The 19,377-nt window shown below is 43.9% G+C and overlaps 1 protein-coding gene across 1 annotated transcript in view; it reads right to left on the reverse strand.

Moving 5' to 3' along the window:
• The window catches only part of CA4 (carbonic anhydrase 4), a 31,207-nt gene extending 24,453 nt beyond the window's left edge, over window positions 1-6,754 (reverse strand). The window contains exon 1 of the mRNA XM_063291039.1: window positions 6,649-6,754. Within this exon, the coding sequence (XP_063147109.1) occupies window positions 6,649-6,754 (106 nt within the window). The remainder of the gene's footprint in view (window positions 1-6,648) is intronic.
• Window positions 6,755-19,377: the final 12,623 nt, after the last annotated feature.

The raw sequence follows: 19,377 nt of genomic DNA on the forward strand, positions 1-19,377 counted from the left end.
TATTTGCCAGTGATCAATCAAGCTGGTTGCCATAATCTTGGTTTTTTTGAGGTTTAGCTGCAAGCCAGCTTTTGTACTTTCTTCTTTCACCTTCCACAAGAAGGTGGTATTTGTACAATACAGATCGGCCCCAGGCTGAGAATGAGTTCCATTCCCAAGGTCTGTCCTTAAGTCGAAGTTTTATTATTGTATAATACTATACAAGTAGTATTGCACAATAAACTTGAACCGTTGTGTGTTTAATTTGAATGTTGCTACAATAGGCTCTGTTCTTAACTATGGGTCATCCTTAACCTGGGGCATTCTTAACCTGGGGACTACTTGTACTCCTAACCTGGTTTCTGATCTGGTAAGCTGCATCAAAGCTAACCATATATAAGAGAAACCCAGCTTTATATGGTTTGCAAATGCAGCTACTAAATTTTAACTGACCAGGATAATGCTTGTTCAGGCTTTTCCAGAAATCTCTAGCCACTGCTGGACAGAGAATCCCAGGGTGAAATGTTGGTTTCATCTAATCAGGACTCTTATGCGCAGTTTTCAGCTTTCCATGGTCCTGAGCAAGGACATCCCATAGGGTTGTGAGGAAAGTGTTTTTTCAGCAAACCAGAGTTTACGACAATCTTTTTATGTCAGCTGCTCCTTCGGGGATTTCGAGCGTGCCCTCAGCTCCTCCCTAGCCAGCAGCAAGATTGTGATGCCCTCTGCAGACACCATTGTACTTTGCCTTCCTTTATACAGGCAGGTGGCCCATTTCCCTCACCCCTGACTTGGATGGTTGGCTTCCTCCAACAGTGTCATTGCTGTCCTCTGTACCTGCTAAGATTTGGTGGCATCTGACAGCAAAGTGAGACGGTCACTTTTCTGAGAGGCCTCAAGGGGAGAGGAGTTGAGCACCTCAGGGAATCCCAACAGGCCCAAATCTGGGAATCAGGGGGGAACAAGCAGACCCTGGCCAGCCAGCCACGGTTGTGTCAAGGCCAGAGGATGCCAAACGATCTGGGGACCCAAGCTCTTCTCAGTCCCAGCTCAGCCCTTTGCTGGAAACACCTGCTTATTCACTGAAAGAGCACAAAGAAGAACTCAAGGTTGTGCTTGACACAGCAGAGGGGGAAGTTGGAGGGAGGGACAAGTCCCCACTCACTCATTAGCTCAAATTACTGGACTCAGTGTGCAAACACCATGAGAAAAATAGTAGATGACCTTCGCACCGGCAACCTGGGTGTATAGGTTCCAACGCTCCAAAGGTCCTTCAGCCCTTTTTAGGCTGAATCAACCTCACTTCCCCCTGAGGGCCACCAAATGTTCTCGACTAGACCTCCAAGGCCCCTGCAAGGTAGGCCAGGGACAATGGGAACTGTAGTCTATCATCTTTCTCCTCTGCAAGGTCAGATTGGGAAGAAGTTTGATTTTTTTATAACTAGATGGGCACTGGAGTCAGTGGTCAACCCACACTCCTGCTGTTCATAGGGAATGTAGAGTCTGAGAATGGGCGGAGTGCCCAGCCAGTCTCTTCAAACATCAGCACTGGGGATGGGGTGGGGGGAGTATATGCCACAGTTATCAGCACCTGGACTGAGTGAGGAGGAAGACCTGGGTTCAGAGGTCACAGATGATTTCAGCTGAAGGCTTCCAGATGCATGATCAAAATCTTGTCTGGAGCATTCATGGGCCAGTCACTTCCTGCTCAACCAACCTCACAGGGTTATTATGAAGGAAAAAGTAGTGGATGTTGCATTCATAGATTTGGGGAGTTATCCCTAAGAATTTGGGGTCTCCCAAGAGTCATTGGGAGTTGGGTGGCATGCAAGTTTGTATTGTTGTCGTTGTTGTTATTATTATTACAGTATATACAGAACAGTGTGAAATCACAGCTGCCAGTGCTTTAGCAGGTGTTGGCCTCCATTCGCATCAAATTCTTCCCAAGAACCTGGGATGTCACAATGCATAGTGTATGTGCGGATCCAAGCAGAGTGGCCTTTTGTAATTGACAGATGGACGTTTTGGCAATGTGCAGATTTTCTAAGTGCCATCCAAGGTTTTTTGGGGCATCCAGTGTGCCAATAAGCACTGGGACCACCACGGCCGGTTTATGCCATAATCTTTCCACTTCGGTTTTCAGATCTTGATATTTTGTGATCTTCTCCCATTCTTTGTGTCCTATCTTGGAGTGAAGAACCATGCTGAGACAGTAGCTTGTGTCTTCAGTGTTTCTTGTTCTACTCAACTAGACAGAATCCTGCTAACTGAAAGGCCATGGGAAAACCCTCACAGATTAAACCCAGAAATCAAGGCAGGTCTGCTCTGAGTTTTTGATTATGATGATGGGGAACCACATTGCCAAAGAGCTGGGAGATGAAAATCTCCCAAAAAAATATAAAATGAAGGCCAGTTCTGGGAGATATTCCTGAGAAATTACACAGTCTCAGGCAAAGAGACAAGAATATGTGCTTTGAAGAAAAGCTGAGAGGCTCGGATGAGTTCTGGGCCAAAATTTCTCCTGTATTTTTAGCCGCTGTTCTAACTCCGTTTGATAAATGGAAATTGACTTCCAAGATTTCCTGAGAGACAGGAGGTATTCAGTGTAATTCTCAAGGGTGAATTGCACTAATTTAGGATCAAGATAGCCATGGGTGTGTGCAGATGGCTTTCAATGAATCACTATCTCTTGACCAGAGTGTGGCTGTCCTGGGGTCTCCCACATTTCATAACCATGTAAGGTCCTGATATTCATGCTTTGCTTGGAGCTTAAGAGCAATTTTCAGTCTTTTTAAACAAGATAATATATTCAGTTCTTCACAATCAGCTAATGATATACTCAAAAACCATGGCTTCTCTAAACCCATGGTTTACTCATGTGTATTACTCTTTTATCCTTTTTTTTTTCTTATTTCCCTTTTTGTTTGTTTCTTGAGCATGTCTAATAAAAATATAATTTAAAAAAGAAAAGAGATCATGGAGGATCTCTTCCCAAAGAAGCTTTTCCAGATTGGCTTGAAAGGGATGGAAAGAAAATGACATCAACTAATATTTATCCCCTGTGCCACTTCCAAGAAAAAGGTCAACTCCAAAACACCGACAAGAGAGGACAGAGTAGAAAAACAGAAGCCACTTTCTCAGGAGGGAGAAAACTTTGGAGAAACTAAAGGACAGATTTTGACACTTCATTCACCAAAAGCCGGGAGGACTCATCTGGAGAATCTAAATAGCAGGAGCTTTGGAGCAGGTTAAAAAGAAAATCATAGTCCTCTGTTAAGGTATGGAATTTGCAACAGTGAGCGGGCACAGTTTTAAAAGAGGGTTCAACAAATCCATGGAGGAAAGGCCGTTAATAGTGGCAGCGAGGGAGGATAGCTGGATATTACCACCTTGTTATCTTTAAAATGTGTGGACTTCAACTCCCAGAATTCCCCAACCACCATCCTTTAAGATGTGCAGATTTCACCTCCCAGAATTCCCCAACCACCATCCTTTAAGATGTGCGGGCTTCAACTCCCAGAATTCCCCAACCACCATCCTTTAAGATGTGCAGATTTCACCTCCCAGAATTCCCCAACCACCATCCTTTAAGATGTGCGGACTTCACCTCCCAGAATTCCCCAACCACCATCCTTTAAGATGTGTGGACTTCAACTCCCAGAATTCCCCAACCACCATCCTTTAAGATGTGCAGATTTCACCTCCCAGAATTCCCCAACCACCATCCTTTAAGATGTGCGGGCTTCAACTCCCAGAATTCCCCAACCACCATCCTTTAAGATGTGCAGATTTCACCTCCCAGAATTCCCCAACCACCATCCTTTAAGATGTGCGGACTTCACCTCCCAGAATTCCCCAACCACCATCCTTTAAGATGTGTGGACTTCAACTCCCAGAATTCCCCAACCACCATCCTTTAAGATGTGTGGACTTCAACTCCCAGAATTCCCCAACCACCATCCTTTAAGATGTGTGGACTTCAACTCCCAGAATTCCCCAACCACCATCCTTTAAGATGTGTGGACTTCAACTCCCAGAATTCCCCAACCACCATCCTTTAAGATGTGTGGACTTCAACTCCCAGAATTCCCCAACCACCATCCTTTAAGGTCTGCTGGCTGGGGAATTCTGGGAGTTGAAGCCCACACATCTTAAAGTTGCCAAGGTTGAGAAAGACTGCTTTAAGCCCCAGCTGCCCCCGCCCCCAAGGGGGATCCTTGGGAACAAAATGCTGCACTAGGGATAACTTTGGCCTAACCCAACACTATTCCTATGTAACACTGCTTGCTTTTGCCACTCTCTCAAATCTTTTTATCTGAACATTGTTTTTTCTGGCTCCAAAGCGGAAGCTTTCTGATCTCCCAGTTTATGAACCTGTCCTAAGTTGTTAACTGGCTTTTAATAATCTTTCCTTTTTTGTGTTCACTGGTTAATGTTTGTTTAGATCTCTGGTATCTGAATGACAAGGTTCATTTGCCAGTGTTTTTACAGCCTGCAGAAAGCCTATAAGGCCCAAGGAAAACTTGTTGTTTTTCTCTTCTCTCCTGTTAGTTTGGAAGCCTGGTGAGATTCTAGATAAATCTTTCACATTCACTGGAAAAGTGACTTGGTTTAATACCAACTGAAGAATCACTCTTACATTTCTTTGAGAAACGCCAGGAACGGAATCAGCACCAATGAAGTACGAGATGACATCTTATTGTTCCTTAAATTTGGTTTTCCAAGTTTTAACTGTCTTAGGGGCAAGTACAAATGATTTATACGCTTCTAGGACTTGGGCCTTCAAATGCATTGTGCAAGAGAGACTGTTGTGCATAGTTAATGTCCCACTTTCCACATTGCCCTTTTCCGTTTTTATGCTGAGATGGAAATGTTTTTGCTGTTGATTTATTTCTTGGATTTTGTCGAGCTACTTTGCAAAAAATTTAAAAAGCAAACAAGGATGCAAATAAAATAGGCAAACAAATAAAGCGACTTCTATATCTATATTGATTGGCTTCCTAGTAAGGAATTAATTAGGGTTTATCTTATGTAATATAAACCCTAAGTAAGGCACGTTCATATTAAGTTAAGGTAGAATTTAACCTGGTTCTCCTCCTCCTTCCCTTAACTTTCTCTAGTTCTGTGCCTGCCTTTTGCTTCATCCTTTTTAATTTAAACATACTCACAGATATTTAAAATATACTTTTGTGTTTCTGCCAAGTTAGTATTGACAAGATTAGTTATTTGTTCAGGAACTATTTTTCTTGATTCAAGAAAAACATTCCAAACCTCCTTTCTAATTTTCTAAACAATACTGGTATATCAAGATAAGCTTTTTAAAAAATTGACACACACTTCTCAGGAATTTAGGCTGCAAGCTCAATCCTCACTAGAGTACATTTCACACCATGAAACTTCCTTGGGAGTAAACATGGATAAAATAGCAGTGTTAAGGTTAATTTATGCACCCTGCATATGGCCAGTCCATGGATGCAGTAGGAATTAACGTGCAGTCCTAAAACACAGGTGAAGGAATCCGAACACAGTAAAATATACTTCTGAATGAATAAGATTGATTTTAAGATTGATGTTAAACTGAATGTATTCATTTCAGAGCTGGCCAGCAAGTGGGGAACATTTTCTGACAGCTCAGCCCAACTTTCATTCAGTGTCGATGGGTGGATGGGAGAAACAGTTACTTATTTTATTCATAAATGAAATTTGGGGGAAACTGTCGTGTGATGTATAGGAAGCAAATTAAAAAGACTTTCCTGACTTTTATACCGACCTCTCCAGCTGTGCTCAAACCCATTGGCTCAGACCTTGTTTATCTGTCCCCTCAAAGCTGCAGTTACAGCTGGGGGTCCCAATTTTATAATGCAAACTCAAATCAGAGGTGGGGGGCAGACGGTCAATCGGTGGGATCGTGCATCTCCACCCATTTTCTGTAGCATTCATTTGATGGCTGAGCACATGGAAATCAGCCAGCCCTGATTTGATTTCAAGCAACAGAAGAAGCTGGTTTTCTGTCAGGTCAGGTGATTTCCCCATCTAGCTCATCTGCTCCAGAAAAGAGTTTTCTCTCTCCCCCTACCCATCTTGGATGCTTTTATCCCAGCAACTGAACTTGCCACTTCCTGCTGTAAAATTGAAGTCTGTCCCACACCACTTTTCTTTCTAAAAGGGTTGTTTAGATCTAGGTTGATGCTTCCATCAAGAAATAATTGTTGCTGGTTTGGGGAAATACTTGGGAGGAAATATCAAGGGCAACCTTCAGCCGCTTATTGCAAACTGTCTTGTGTGTGCGTGTATTTAATTATTATTTTAGAGACTGTGACGCAACGCGCATTGTTACAGCATTGCGTGGTTACAGCTACTGCGGGAATCTAGTTCAGGGAAGATCAGCTGGGCTGAAGGCAGAGCCAAGGCTCCCACAGCCATGCCTTTGCCAGCAGACGAGCAGATGCCACCGGACGCGGGCACGGAGGAGAAACGCGCCACATCGAAAGCGCTCAATCAGCATCTGCGCAACCCGTTTAAAATAAACGACGCCCCCCTCATCGCACCCCCGTTAGCCACACGGTGTAGCCGCCAACCTTTCTGCCGAGTTTCGGGGCCCTTCGTAAAGGCAGATTTGCAAAAGAAATGAATTTAGCCTCCTGGAGGGAAAACCGGAGGAAGACTCACCTTTGGCGGCTGCGGCTGCGGCTGCGAAACATAAGGCGAGGAGCGCGAAGGCGCGGAGACCCCCCATGGCTGCTCGCGCGGCAGATGGGCTGGGAAGATGCCGCATTGCTCGTCCGCACTTTCCAACCTGTTCCACAGTTTTTATACCGGAGGGAAGCGTTCCCTCATCACCCCTCCTGGCCATAAATAGGGAGGCGGGAACTCCTCCTCTTCTTAATTCCTCCGGCTATCAAGTATGATAACCGTCTGGTCCACTTTCAGATTTCTGCATTTCCTCCACACCCCTTAATCCGCCGCGGTCTGGAGCAAAAATCTCCGTTGGTCTCGAAGTTGCCGGCCTCCTGCCTTGAGCAGCCGACCAGTCACTTATTAGTTAAGTAAAACTTTTCCTTCGCCTTCTGCTTCTTCACCTGGAGTTTCATTGACTGATAAAGGATTCTCTGCTGAAGTCCCTGTCTTGTGTAGTTTGGACCCGTTTTTATCGATTTTTGTTATAGCCAGAGGCGTGTGTGTGCATGCATGAAAAAAAATTATATAGAGAGTGTGTGTCTGTGTGTCTGTGTGTCTGTGTGTCTGTGTGTCTGTATCTGGCTGTGTGTGTGTGTGTATATATATAGAGACAGAGAGAGAGAGAGACAGAGAGAGAGAGAGAGAGACAGAGGGAGAGAGAGACAGAGAGAGAGAGACAGAGAGAGAGACAGAGAGAGAGAGACAGAGAGAGAGAGAGAGACAGAGAAAAAAAGTTGGAAGAGAAAAGTTGCCTTCTCACCATGTTTCAAGATTCACCACAGTGTGGTTTATGGAATGTCCTCCCAAAAAGAAAGATGGGCAACAAATGATTCTATCCTATTTAATTTAATGTATTGGATTTGTAAAGCTACCCAAGTTAAGTGACTCTGGGCAGAGTACAATATTAAAAATAAATAACAAGAAACCATGATCAAAGCATGATGCAACACAGAAGGCTTGGCTTACCCCCACAGTAATGAGTTATTGTTAAGCAGCTGAATAATGGGAAACCAAGTTATTCCCTCTTTTCAGCAGGACATTGCAAATAGTTACAAACAGCCAGGTCCGACTGGTTGAGGATATGTGTATAAGAGCCAAGTTTTTCCTCTCTGTTGAGGGTCTGCAGCATTTCCACTGACTAGATCAGAAATTAGAGGCTGACACCACTGGAGACAGCCCCCAGCATTCCTGATTACTGATGATCCATGTCGACTAGGCTGATATGAATTGGAAGAATAGGTGGTGGATTCACACGTGGACAGGATGCCCTGGGATTTTCTGAGTCTAAAGTCTTGCTGTTCTGCATCAAAAATAAGACTCCATCAGAATTTGGGAATTTCCAAACTGGAAGGATGAAATAAAGACAGTTTTTGGTGGTTTTTAAAAATTGTTATTATTAAACCACAATGCTTGGAGTCTAAAACACTTCTTCACAAAAGAGTTTCCCCTTTGTATCTCTGCATGAATGACTGTTCTAGGCTAGGATCCTTCTTTCCCATCAGCCTCTGATAGGGGGACTTGTAATTTTATTGCATCTCTGTTCTTTTTAAAGGGTTTGTTTGGATCAATAGAGGATTCCAAAAGCAGAGGAACAGATGTCGCAGTCGTCTGAATTGAATCAAGTCAAGTCAAGTCAAGTCAAGTCAAGTCAAGTCAAGTCAAGTCAAGTCAAGTCAAGTCAAGTCTTGATTATGGTCACAGACCAGCATGGCAGTCGTCTGCTTTTGGAATCCTCTAATGATCCATATACCATTCTGCAATGCGCAACTCTGTTTTATATCCATTTATTTGGAAATCCATGGTCTTCCTCGGTGATTCTTCCAATGCACAGTGGAAACAGGCTTATCCCTTTCCCCGCCAGTCAGGGAGTCTACCCATTGTGCACCTGTATGAGTAGGTGGACTTTGCTCCTCCCAGGAAGTGCTGGATCTGTGCACTGCTGCCTCCAGTGGCAAGATGTTGAACAGCAGGTTGCAGCCTTCTCCAGATGTTCTCTGGTCCTGGGATTCCCTCTGCTCCACTAGGCTGGCCTTCCATAGAAGTCTTCCTACTTCCGTTTATACTTGAATAATAGCTGGTAATGAAGGTCTGGGCCAGCATCCGTTGGTTGACCTTGGATCCTGACATTCAGCTTCCTTTTTGGCTCTGATTTAGTCTTTGTTTAGACCCTGTGGATTGATGGTGCTTCATCTTCCGGGAAACTGTCATCCTTAGTTCTGGATGGGGTGGCACTGCCCCAGACAGACACAGTGCATAATCTGGGGGTTCTCCTGGACTCACGACTCCTGCTCAAAGAGCAGGTGACAGTCGTGGCCAGGAGGGCCTTTGCGCAACTTCAGGTTGTGCGCCAGTTACGCCAGTTCCTGGAGCCCTCCGAACAGTCACTCACGCCCTGGTTATCTCCCATATAGACTACTGCAATGTGCTCTACATGGGGCTACCCTTGAAGAGTATCCGGAAGCTTCAGCTGGTCCAGAATGCAGCCGCGCGGGCTATTTTTGGTGCCCCTAGGTCGGCACATATAACACCGTTGCTGCACAAGCTGCACTGGGTGCCAGTTTGCTTCCAGGTCCAATTCAAGGTGTTGGTTATTACCTTTAAAGCCCTACATGGCATGGGGCCAGGCTACCTGAGGGACCATCTCATCCCCATTACATCAGCCCGCCCCACCCGATCATCCAGAGAGGGCATGTTGTGGACCCCGTCCATAAGAGAATTTCATCTGGTGGGGTCCAGGAAATGGGCCTTCTCTGTGGGGGCCCCCGCTCTCTGGAATACCTTGCCCCTGGAGGTGAGGCAGGCCCCTCCACTCATGACTTCCGGAAGGCCCTGAAGACCTGGTTCGGGCATCTCACCTGGGGCAGGAAAGTGAATAACCATTCTTTGGGGTGGCTCGCACCCTAGAGTCCCTCCCACCAGCCTGGATTTTATATCTTTCTTGGATTTTATTTATTTATTGTATTTTATGATAACTGTTTTATGTGATTTTAATGTTTATGTTTTGTGCTGGATTTTATTGTAAACCGCCCAGAGTCCCTCTTTTGGGGAGATGGGCGGTGGCTAAATTTGAGCAATAAATAAATAAATAAATAAACCTCAGCAACTTTAAGAGATGTAGACTTCGACTCCCAGAATTCCCCCAGCCAGCATGCTGGCTGGGGGAATTCTGGGAGTTGAAGTCCACACCTCTTAAAGTTGCTGAGGTTGAGAAACACTGGTTTAGATTAATGGTGGTCCCTTCCATTTTGGTTCTGTTCTGGACATTCTATATCCCTATATCTTTTCTAGTTTAGTTTTGCTGCTTTTATGTTATTGCTGCTTTTAAGAAGAAAAAAGCCTCTTCCCATTTCCCTTATTTTATTTTTAGGTTTTGTGTTTAATTAACTAAATACAAAAAATAAAGAAAAAGAATGCAGAAAATTATAAAACAAAAAAAAAAGTTTTAAAAAGAAGCAAAAACATATCGGACATATATTTAACAGACATACATACATCAATAAATGGAAGCCATGATTTGTTACAGTCATCCACAGCTAATCTATATATTAATCAATTCTGCAGACCACTGAATAGTTGGAGCCATATTTGTCTTTCCAGTGCTGAACAGTAAGTCTCTTAGCTGTAATCTGATTTCTTTGTCCAGATCTCAACTCCCATACAAGATGAATCTCAGAAGAATATAAACATCTGAAAATATTAAGTTATGGAGTTAATGGGTATATGTAATTTCTTCTTCCCCAAATATTTCAGTAAAACATTAATGTCCCTGCATCTCCAACAACATAAATGCAATGAGGTCATTCCTAAAATATTTTTTCTTGATGCAAAAGACACAATCTAAGCCATCCACTGAAATTTTTTGCATTTTTATCCTAGCATCTCTTTTTTTTAATTCGGTGAGTAAAACATGCAAACCAAAAGACAGCAAAAAGAAAAAGAAGGGAAAAATTCTATTCCATTTTCCATTTTGAGAAAAAGAAAAAGAAAAGAAAAAGAAACAAAAAAAAAAGATTTAAATCAACATTATAAAAAGGATATTTTGGTAGCCCCTTCTTTCTCTCCCCGCCTTTCCCCCCCCAGCCACTAATTGCTACTTGAATATTTTTGTGGTTTACTGTGGACATTATTACTGTACCTACTCACAGATAAGCCGAGAATTTTAGGTGCCAAAATACAACCCAAAAATTGGGTTCAGCTTATCCACAGATGGGATCATCTATGAGTATATATGGTCATATTTTTTTAAAGTACCTGTATAAACTTGCAGATAAGTTCATCCACGGATAAGCTGACCGTCAAATTTTTAACCAAAATACCATGAAAAATGCACCACCCCATAGATAACTCAATTATGAACACTCAATTAAAATTGAACTTGGCATTTTGGTCAACTTCAGCAAAGGATCGTTACCTTGTCGTGGTGCTGGAGCTTGAGCACCTCAATGATGCCATGAGCTAAACCGTGAAGGGCCACCCAAGACGGGAAGGTCATGACAGAGAGGTCAGACTAAATGCGATCCCTGGGGAAGGTAATGGCAACCCACCCCAGTATTCTTGCCCTGAAAACTAAATGGATCAGTACAACCAGAGATATGTCGGTATACCATCGGAAGATGAGACCCCCAGGTCGGAAGATGGTCAAAATGCTACTGGGGAGGAACAGAGGATGAGTTCAACTAGCCCCAGACGTGATGACGCAGCTAGCTCAAAGCCGAAAGGACGGCTAGCAGCCGACGGTGCTGGTGGTGAACGGCGAATCCGATGTTCTAAGGATCAACACACCATTGGAACCTGGAATGTAAGATCTATGAGCCAGGGCAAATTGGATGTGGTTATTGGTGAGATGTCAAGATTAAAGATAGACATTTTGGGCGTCAGTGAACTGAAATGGACTGGAATGGGCCACTTCACATCAAATGACCACCAGATCTACTACTGTGGACAAGAGGACCACAGAAGAAATGGAGTAGCCTTCATAATTAATAGTCAAGTGGCTAAAGCAGTGCTTGGATACAACCCAAAAAATGACAGAATGATCTCAATTCGAATTCAGGGCAAGCCATCTAACATCACAGTGATCCAAATATACGCCCCAACCACAAATGCTGAAGAAGCTGAAGTAGAGCAGTTCTATGAGGATCTGCAGCACCTACTGGACAACACGCCTAAAAGAGATGTTATTTTCATCACAGGAGACTGGAATGCTAAGGTGGGCAGTCAAATGACACCTCGAATTACAGGTAAGTATGGCCTGGGAGAACAAAATGAAGCAGGACATAGGCTGATAGAATTTTGCCAAGACAACTCACTCTGCATAACAAACACTCTCTTCCAACAACCTAAGAGACGGCTTTATACATGGACTTCACCAGATGGACAACACCGAAATCAGATTGATTACATCCTTTGCAGCCAAAGGTGGCGGACATCTGTACAGTCGGTAAAAACAAGGCCTGGAGCTGACTGTAGTTCAGATCACGAACTTCTTCTTGCACAATTTAGGATCAGACTAAAGAGATTAGGGAAGACCCACAGATCAGCTAGATATGAGCTCACTAATATTCCTAAGGAATATGCAGTGGAGGTGAAGAATAGATTTAAGGGACTGGACTTAGTAGATAGGGTCCCGGAAGAACTCTGGACAGAAGTTGGCAGCATTGTTCAGGAGGCGGCAACAAAATACATCCCAAAGAAAGAGAAAACCAAGAAGGCAAAATGGCTGTCTGCTGAGACACTAGAAGTAGCCCAAGAAAGAAGGAAAGCAAAAGGCAACAGTGATAGGGGGAGATATGCCCAATTAAATGCAAAATTCCAGAGGCTAGCCAGAAGAGATAAGGAATTATTTTTAAACAAGCAATGCGCGGAAGTGGAAGAAGACAATAGAATAGGAAGGACAAGAGACCTCTTCCAGAAAATTAGAAACATCGGAGGTAAATTCCAGGCAAAAATGGGTATGATCCAAAACAAAGATGGCAAGGACCTAACAGAAGAAGAAGAGATCAAGAAAAGGTGGCAAGAATATACAGAAGACCTGTATAGGAAGGATAACAATATCAGGGATAGCTTTGACGGTGTGGTCAGTGAGCTAGAGCCAGACATCCTGAAGAGTGAGGTTGAATGGGCCTTAAGAAGCATTGCTAATAACAAGGCAACAGGAGATGACGGCATCCCAGCTGAACTGTTCCAAATCTTGCAAGATGATGCTGTCAAGGTAATGCATGCTATATGCCAGCAAATTTGGAAAACACAAGAATGGCCATCAGACTGGAAAAAATCAACTTATATCCCCATACCAAAAAAGGGAAACACTAAAGAATGTTCAAACTATCGAACAGTGGCACTCATTTCACATGCCAGTAAGGTATCTTGTCTGCCTCCTGAAGAATCTGTATAACGACCAAGTAGCAACAGTAAGAACAGACCACGGAACAACAGACTGGTTTAAGATTGGGAAAGGAGTACGGCAGGGCTGTATACTCTCACCCTACCTATTCAACTTGTATGCAGAACACATCATGCGACAAGCTGGCCTTGAGGAATCCAAGGCTGGAGTTAAAATCTCTGGAAGAAACATTAACAATCTCAGATATGCAGATGATACCACTTTGATGGCTGAAAGTGAAGAGGAACTGAGGAGCCTTATAATGAAGGTGAAAGAAGAAAGTGCAAAAGCTGGCTTGCAGCTAAACCTCAAAAAAACCAAGATTATGGCAACCAGCTTGATTGATAACTGGCAAATAGAGGGAGAAAATGTAGAAGCAGTGAAAGACTTTGTATTCCTAGGTGCGAAGATTCCTGCAGATGCTGACTGCAGTCAGGAAATCAGAAGACGCTTAATCCTTGGGAGAAGAGCAATGACAAATCTCGATAAAATAGTTAAGAGCAGAGACATCACACTGACAACAAAGGCCCGCATAGTTAAAGCAATGGTGTTCCCCGTAGTAACATATGGCTGCGAGAGCTGGACCATAAGGAAGGCTGAGAGAAGGAAGATTGATGCTTTTGAACTGTGGTGTTGGAGGAAAATTCTGAGAGTGCCTTGGACTGCAAGAAGATCAAACCAGTCCATCCTCCAGGAAATAAAGCCAGACTGCTCACTTGAGGGAACAATATTAAAGGCAAAACTGAAATACTTTGGCCACATAATGAGAAGACAGGACATCCTGGAGAAGGTGCTGATGCTAGGGAGAGTGGAGGGCAAAAGGAAGAGGGGCCAACCAAGGGCAAGGTGGATGGATGATATTCTAGAGGTGACGGACTCGTCCCTGGGGGAGCTGGGGGTGCTGACGACCGACAGGAAGCTCTGGCGTGGGCTGGTCCATGAAGTCACGAAGAGTCGGAAGCGACTAAACAAATAAACAACAAATTTTGGTCAAAATTTTGAGCGTTGGCTTATCTGTGGGTGGGCTTATCCACGATTATATATGGCACTCGTTTCTATTTGGATTATTTGAATTATTATTATTATTATTTAAAACAGCTTCTCCTTTTCTTCAAAAACCACATTCTAAGTGTCTTGGCTTGCCTTACGGTGTGATGTGTTATATATGAAGTTGATTCTTGTTCTTTGAGGATTCCGTATTTGCAAATTCGCCTACTTGCTAAAATTTATTGTAACCTCAGAAGTCAATACTTGAGGCATTTTCATGATCATTCATGGACAGGCAAAGTGGCAAAAAATTTGAGTCACCCGACGTGCATGTTCCCAGCTGAGGTTTAGGTCTTTGCTAATTCAGTGTTGGTGGCTGTATAGAATGTAACTGCTGCAAAGAATGAGAACTGACTGTTTAAGGCAGGGTTTCTCAGCCAGGCTTCCGTGGCACCCTCAGGTTCCATGGGAGGTCCCTAGGGGTTCCCTGGGAGATCACGATTTATTTAAAAAATTATTTCAAATTTGGGCCACTTCGCATTAAAGGGGTAAGTTTCATTCTTTATTTTATTTTAAGAACACTGTTAGTGCATCTATAGAGGCCTACCCATGAAACGGATATCATAATTTTGCAACTTCCGGCCTATATTTGAGCCTGAACGTGCAGGGGTTCCCCGAGGCCTGAAAGATATTTCAAGGGTTCCTCCAGCGTCAAAAGGTTGGAAAAGGCTGGTACAAGGGAACCATTCCTGTCTGAATTTGATTAACCTTCTCCTGTGAATATCTACTGTCAGTTTCTCCATTAGTCTCCAGTTTTAGTCTCCTGATCCTTGATGACCCGGCTTCTCTTTTTCAATATTATGCCATGTTGATTCTTGCTGCTGTCAGCATGTATCTTACGATGCTTGCACTTATATTCTCTAGGATCATACCTAATACAAATATTTGTGGTTTTAATTTGAATTTATTTTCAGAATTTTCAGAATGTTTTCATGTACTTCTTCCAAGGACTTTTGAGGGTTCTTTTGCAAACCCACCACATCCCCTTGTTTTATTCATAGCCATCTTGGGTTTTGGAAAAGGACAGGTCTTCCTCTATACAGGTAGTCCTTGACTTACAACCATTCGCCTAGTGACCGTTCAAAGTTACAACAGCACTGAAAAAAGTGACTTACAACCGGTTCTCGTGCTTAAGACCATTGCAGCGTCCCTGCGGTCACATGACCAAATTTGGGCACTTGGCAACTGGATGTGTTTACAATGGTTGCAACATCCCAGGGTCACATGATCGCCATTTGAGACATTCCCAGCTGGCTTCTGACAAGCAAAATCAGTGGGGGAAACTGGATTAATGACCATGTGATTTGCTTAACGACTGTGGCAAAAAGGTCATAAAATTGGGTGCAGCCATGTGATGCCTCACTTAATGACTGCATTGCTTAGAGACTGAAGTTCTGGTCCCGCTGTGGTTGTAAGTCGAGGACTACCTGTAGGGTCATCCTTCTTGTTCCTCTCCCCAGTGTGAAGCTCAAAGATTCATAAAGACAGAATATTAATGAAGGCATGCGTTTTAATATAAAGAGGGGGCAATTGTTATGGAAATTTATATTTCTATCACTTCTCTCTGTTAACTTTTGGTTTTATTTTTTATTTGGTTTCTCTTTGTACTTTTCTTATGGTTTGGTGTTTTTGATTGCTGTGAGATGGGTGGCTATTCAAATCGAATAAATGAATAAATGAATAAATGAATGAATGAATGAATGAATGAATAAATAAATAAATAAATAAATACATATTGTGACTTGCATGGCACTATAGCTTTAAGGAGATAAGCCTCTTCTCCTTTCCCTTGTTTTATTCATAGCCATTTGGGGTTTCAGAGAAGGACAGGTGCTCCCCCGTATGGCCATCCTCCTTGCTCCTCTCCCCTTGAACGTCCCTCCCGGCTTTTCCACTGTTCTTCCAACGCATCCTCGGCAGGACTGGATCTTTTCCCACCACGGCAGAGATGAAGTCTCTCCGATGGAGCTGACCCAAGGCTGACCTCTACCTGGCCACAAGCATACATTGTTTGAAAGCCTTCCTGTTTACGCTCCTCAAGACCTTTGTTAAGTGCCTCTATCTCAATGGATACCATGGATTTCTTTCTATGTCTAGCCCACTTCTTACTTGTGGTTAATGGCTTAACCTCTTGACCGCTAAATCTCATCAGGATGTTTCGTCTGCCATTGCTCTACAAGGTTCTCTCCATTGTCTGTATTGTCCTATTGATTTAAAGTTGCCCTAAGTACAAGGAACGTATAAATCTCGGGATCCGTATGCTGTAGGACAGGGAGTGTAGCAAGGTAAAGAGAGAAAAATCTGTGCTACTCTTCTCCCAATTCTGGAATTTAAATTAAAGTATCACTGCCTGTCTGCAGATTTTCTTTTTAACAGTACTGGAGGTTCCATTAAGACCTTCCTATTATATGGGTCAGAAGAAGACTTAATAGGTAAAGGTAAAGGTTTCCCTTGACATTAAGTCCAGTCGTGTCCGACTCTAGGGGGCAGTGCTCATCTCCGTTTCAAAGCCGAAGAGCCGGCATTTGTCCGAAGACACTTCCGTGGTCATGTGGCTGGCATGACTAAACGGAACGCTGTTACCTGTCCGCCGAAGTGGTACCTATTAATCTACTCACATTTGCATGTTTTCGAACTGCTAGGTTGGCAGGAGCTGGGACTAGCAACGGGAGCTCACCCCGTCATGAGGATTCGAACCGCCGACCTTCCGATCGGCAAGCTCAGCAGCTCAGCGGTTTAACCCGCAGCGCCACCGCATCCCCTTGAAGACTTAATAGCCCCAGCAAAATTCTGCTCCTTTTGTGGCCACTTAATTAAAGGGAAGAGAGATCTTTTTTCCCCTCTTGCAGTGAACAAGAAATGCGTTTTGCAAGAATTCCAGGCAGTTTGGGGCAGATCAAGAAAATTGAGGCGGAGAGGTGTTTGTGTTTAAAACTCAAGATAATCCTGGGGGTTGAGTTTGACTCCAGAAAAGATAAAAGGTAACTAAGGAATTTGGGGATCTGTGATTTTGGGGATCTGTGAAACGAACAGGGCACCCCAGGAGAAAGGAATTCTCAGATGCTTCATGTGCACCCACTTGGGGTGGTCTCTTTTCTAATATTCAAGGAAATGGAATAAGGTTTCTTTCTGGGGGAGGAGGTGCTTCGAGTCAGCGTTGACTCCTGGCAACTGCCTGGACTAGTCCCTGCAGTTTTCCTGGCCAGATGGAACCTGGGAGATGGACAGATAGCTCCCTTGTGACCCACTACTCCTGTGTGAAAGAAAAAGAAGGGCCCCACACGGTGGCTAGCATTCAAGGTTTGGGAAACAGAAGCAGAAGCTGGAAGGTGTCACCAGGATGCCGGTGGTAGCAAGTTTAAAGGAATCTAACTAGAAATCGATTGAGAAGAAGCACAACGGGCTCCAGGACAGGTTTAAGACTAGCTCCTTTTATCCACAATGCCCCCCAAAGTCAAGTGAGGAATGGAATTTCCTTCAAAGGACATCTTAGAGCAGTGTTTGTCAAGCTCAGCAACTTTAAGCTGTGTGGACTTCAACTCCCAGAATTCCCCAGCCAGCATGGCTGGGGAATTCTGGGAGTTGAAGTCCACACAGCTTAAAGTTGCTGAGCTTGACAAACACTTAGACTCTTGGGGACCACCACCCTATGGCCCTGAATGTCCTCAACCCTTCGTTTCTATAGCTGAAGCCTCAGTTGAAAGTACAAGTTCCCTGGAAACGCTAACCCTGTGAGGTCTAACAGTCTCAAGCAAACTTGGCATTGATTTGTCTCTAGTGCCCCATTCTGTAAGCCCACTCCCAAGAACCTGGGGTATTGTAAATGGGCATCGCCCCTGGAGTCCTGTTGATTTAACTGCCCTCTTTAGGAATTTTCTCTCAGTCGGGAGCAACCCAATAGAATTCATGATCAGAGTCTTTCAATCTTCTGAGCAACAGAAGCCAGTTATTAAGGATAATTATGCCCCATGATATCAGTAACTCAGAAAGGCAAATTGGCCAGATGCAGATGGGGGCGCAGAGGGCACATCTGATGCCGGTGGTAGCAAGTTTAAAGGAATCTAACTAGAAATCGATTGAGAAGAAGCACAACGGGCTCCAGGACAGGTTTAAGACTAGCTCCTTTTATCCACAATGCCCCCCAAAGTCAAGTGAGGAATGGAATTTCCTTCAAAGGACATCTTAGAGCAGTGTTTGTCAAGCTCAGCAACTTTAAGCTGTGTGGACTTCAACTCCCAGAATTCCCCAGCCAGCTGGCTGGGGAATTCTGGGAGTTGAAGTCCACACAGCTTAAAGTTGCTGAGCTTGACAAACACTTAGACTCTTGGGGACCACCACCCTATGGCCCTGAATGTCCTCAACCCTTCGTTTCTATAGCTGAAGCCTCAGTTGAAAGTACAAGTTCCCTGGAAACGCTAACCCTGTGAGGTCTAACAGTCTCAAGCAAACTTGGCATTGATTTGTCTCTAGTGCCCCATTCTGTAAGCCCACTCCCAAGAACCTGGGGTATTGTAAATGGGCATCGCCCCTGGAGTCCTGTTGATTTAACTGCCCTCTTTAGGAATTTTCTCTCAGTCGGGAGCAACCCAATAGAATTCATGATCAGAGTCTTTCAATCTTCTGAGCAACAGAAGCCAGTTATTAAGGATAATTATGCCCCATGATATCAGTAACTCAGAAAGGCAAATTGGCCAGATGCAGATGGGGGCGCAGAGGGCACATCTGAGCGCAGAAAAGTGAACTTGGACAAGATTTTGATTATCCCTTTGATATTATTGGTACAAAATACAGAGGTGCGGGCAAGAAAAAGGGGAAGACTAATGCCATGGATTGCTTAAGAACTACAGGTAGTCCTCACTTAACAACCACAACTGGGACTGGAATTTTGGTCGCTAAGCAAAGCAGTCATTAAGTGAATCCAACCTGATGGTACCACCTTTTTTGTGGTGGTCATTATGCAAATCACACAGGCATTAAGCAAGCCACATAGGTGTTAAGCGAATCACACAGTTCCCCATTGATTTTGCTTGCCAGAAGCTGGCCAGGAAGGTCGAAAATGGCAATCATGTGACCGTGGGATGCTGTGATGGTCATAAATGCGAACTGGTTGCCAAGTGCCCAAATTGTGATCACGCAGCTTAAAGTGGCCACAGTTGAGAAACACTGCTTCACTGACTGTCCTGTAGGAGGACGAGCTGTCCCTTGACTTCTTGATCCTCTATGAGCACTTCTTATTCTACTGTCACCCCTTCAGCTTTCCCAAATTTGCTTTTCCCTTCCTCTGTGGTACA

Source organism: Candoia aspera, chromosome 1 (genome assembly GCF_035149785.1).
Source record: "Candoia aspera isolate rCanAsp1 chromosome 1, rCanAsp1.hap2, whole genome shotgun sequence".
NCBI classification, from domain to species: Eukaryota; Metazoa; Chordata; class Lepidosauria; order Squamata; family Boidae; genus Candoia; species Candoia aspera.